The sequence below is a fragment of the Trichinella spiralis genome (assembly GCF_000181795.1).
Source record: "Trichinella spiralis strain ISS 195 chromosome Unknown Scfld620, whole genome shotgun sequence".
Lineage (NCBI taxonomy): Eukaryota > Metazoa > Nematoda > Enoplea > Trichinellida > Trichinellidae > Trichinella > Trichinella spiralis.
In genome coordinates this window covers 1-2,557 of record NW_003527559.1, presented here as the reverse complement: position 1 = coordinate 2,557, position 2,557 = coordinate 1, and the positions used below count along the sequence as shown (strand labels likewise).

The following is a 2,557-nucleotide window of genomic DNA, read 5'->3' as shown; positions in this document are numbered from 1 at the left end:
AATTATAATTCAAACAAAAAATATATATACTTTTTTTTTCTTTTTTGTATTTATAATTTACGCGGCAGTGTAAATCAAATGCAATTTGTTTGACATTATTAGGCAATAACAAGCACTGTCGTAATTCTGCATATCGACCGGAAAGGAATCGGCGTATTCCACGGTCAGCTGTTTTGGATTTGCGTTCTCGCAGTATTTTGATAACCGATTTCTGCATGGAACACAAAGACGCTCTCATAGAACATCTGCAGCAGTTTGGAACTTTGCGGGATATTGACTTTTACCCTTTGACGGATCCGGCTGTTGGAAAAGTGATCGCATCATTTTATGATCGAAAAGAAGCTGAACGCGTACGTTTCATTAATAAATTTTATTACAATTGTAAAAATTATGAAAAATTCCAGTACGTTGTTTTTGCGTATAAAATTAATTTTTGTTGATGTTTAAAATCAGTGATGATGATGATGGTTTAATTTATTTTCATTTAAAAAGAACATTTTTCAGGCTTTCACAGATGGAAAATTATTCAAAGATCAGCTGTTGAATATGACCTGGGCTGTGGAAGATAAAGATGCAATGGCAGCGGCATTGAGTGCTGGATCGAAGTCCGACTTATCGGCAAAAGCACTTTTGAAAACGCTCGATCCTCCAGATGATGACGACGACGACGATGACGATGTAGGTTGATGGGTGAAATTTTGAAAAAAATGGTTTTTTTAAATTATTATTCTTTAAAATTTAACACAACATGACAGTGCAAGCGAGTGCAATTTAAAGCTTATGATATTCGGGTTGAAACTTGTATAGAAAGATCGATTGAGTGTTTTTATTTAGCATTGAGTTTTAAATTGCATGAACAGTTTTTGTAGATGGGCGAGAGTGATACTTTTTCTGCTTTATTAATGATGTCGTTTTGATTTTTAGTTATTCGAAGAAAACGAAAGAGAAGAAGTGGAAGAGGAGGAGCAGCAGTTAGCTTGAAAGACGATGAAGCTATTTTTTTTCATCGTAGTCCAAGCTTGCTTGCTTTGCTCCATTACTCGAACAGACATGTGGTCAATTGTAACATATTTCACATGCCTTTTTGTATTTTGACGTTGATGTTTTTTGCGATGTCGAACTGTAATTTTGTCATTATTTAATTTGTTGAATATATTTTTTATTCGGTGAATATGAAAAGAAATGAGGATAAAAAGTATTCTTGAATTTAGTGAAAATAAAATTTTTTCCCCTCGTACCAAATTGTCCAGTATACTTTGTTTTGGAAATTGTGTACCGTTATAGCATGAAGTTTTACTGTGAAAAATTAAAATTAAAAAGAAAAAAAATGATACGACATACAGTGCATCGAATGCGAATAAGTGTGAAGGCCAGATAAATCAGCAAGGACGAATGGAATTGCTAGCAATGCTCTGTTTGTTTTGAAGGTGAAAAAGTCAAACTGGTAACAGTAAGTATTTCCAAGTGACAACCTAATTTTTTTTATTTTTGTAAATTCGGTATTCTTTTTTTTTCTTGTTCTGCTTCAAGGTTGCTTTGGCTTCTTTGAAACATTTTCTTTTCTTTTACTCGATTTATTCGGTGTGATTCGAAGTCAGCTTGAGCTTCAATGAATGAATTAAATTTTGCACAATGTAACAATAAATTTTTTTTCCAATAAAACAATGCGTACAGTATTTATTGTAATTATAAGAATTAGCAATGCAAGATATTTATTTAATTACCAAACAAAATTATTATTATTATTATTAAAATTTCAATTAATTTTACGTGATAAATGAAATGAAATGACGAGAAAGGAAAAGTTTTACACAAGTGTGGTTGGTTGGTTGGTTGGTTTAACGTCTAGGGGTGTAATGGGAATAATAATAATAAAAGTAGTGAACAAAAGTGAACAGCAAGTCAAATTCATCTGGGCTAGTGGGTCTGTTAATAATTTTAGCATCATTGAGCTGGTGCCGCCTGACGGCCGTTCAGCCCAACGGGAATAATTTGAAAAATGTTCTTTTTGTAGAAACTGATCTAGCGTTGAATCTTGCCGGTTTCCAAGCAACCAGTCTCCCCTTGTTGGCAATTTTATCTCATGTAGCCACTGGGGCGCGCAATTGGGCCAACCGGTAAGCTTGTCACTTGTCGTATATATTGTCTGGATAGTGTTGGTGAAATTCTGTGCAACCGTTATCAGTTGCTTTGGAAAGTGCAGAGAGTGAGAGAGTGACCAGGTGACAGGCAGCAGAAATTTGCACACAAAAGATAGGAACAAATTTTTTTACTTTAAGCTACTGAAGCTAACATTCATCGAGGTCGGAGAACCATGGGCGTAGGACAAATGCAACAGCAGTCCTCGTCCAAGGCGATCGCCTTTGCCGCGATCGTCTTCAGCACTTTGGCAATCACTGCTTGTTTGCTCAGTTTCCCGTTAGCTTTTCACTACGTCCAAACGTTGGAAGCTTCAGCACAAAGTGATCTTAACTTCTGCACAGTAAGTTTATTACAACTTTTTTTTTATTTTACATTTTACAATTTTCAAGCTTAATTAGTGCATTATGCAAATTTC

The 2,557-nt window shown here is 34.8% G+C and overlaps 2 protein-coding genes across 2 annotated transcripts; both read left to right on the top strand.

Moving 5' to 3' along the window:
• The first annotated feature begins 215 nt into the window (after positions 1-215).
• Positions 216-981, top strand: Tsp_13430 (putative Ran GTPase-activating protein 1). Its single transcript, XM_003370519.1, has 3 exons — positions 216-350; positions 505-678; positions 925-981. The coding sequence occupies exons 1-3, from the start codon at positions 216-218 to the stop codon at positions 979-981; spliced, it is 366 nt and encodes a 121-aa protein (XP_003370567.1).
• Positions 982-1,787: 806 nt separating this feature from the next.
• On the top strand, positions 1,788-2,482 carry Tsp_13429 (cuticle collagen 14; the record flags this gene model as incomplete). The annotated part of the gene is made up of 4 exons (XM_003370518.1): positions 1,788-1,971; positions 2,015-2,085; positions 2,123-2,177; positions 2,280-2,482. Coding segments are annotated over exons 1-4 (513 nt in total), but the record flags the coding sequence as incomplete, so codon positions are not given.
• Between the last annotated feature and the right edge of the window lie 75 nt (positions 2,483-2,557).

Bases quoted from the DNA above. Each gene is read 5' to 3' on its own strand.
- Tsp_13430 (XM_003370519.1), top strand. From the start codon at position 216: ATGGAACACAAAGACGCTCTCATAGAACATCTGCAGCAGTTTGGAACT. The intron at 351-504 runs GTACGTTTCATT...AACATTTTTCAG, and splicing joins ATCGAAAAGAAGCTGAACGC to GCTTTCACAGATGGAAAATT. The intron at 679-924 runs GTAGGTTGATGG...TTTGATTTTTAG, and splicing joins ACGACGACGACGATGACGAT to TTATTCGAAGAAAACGAAAG.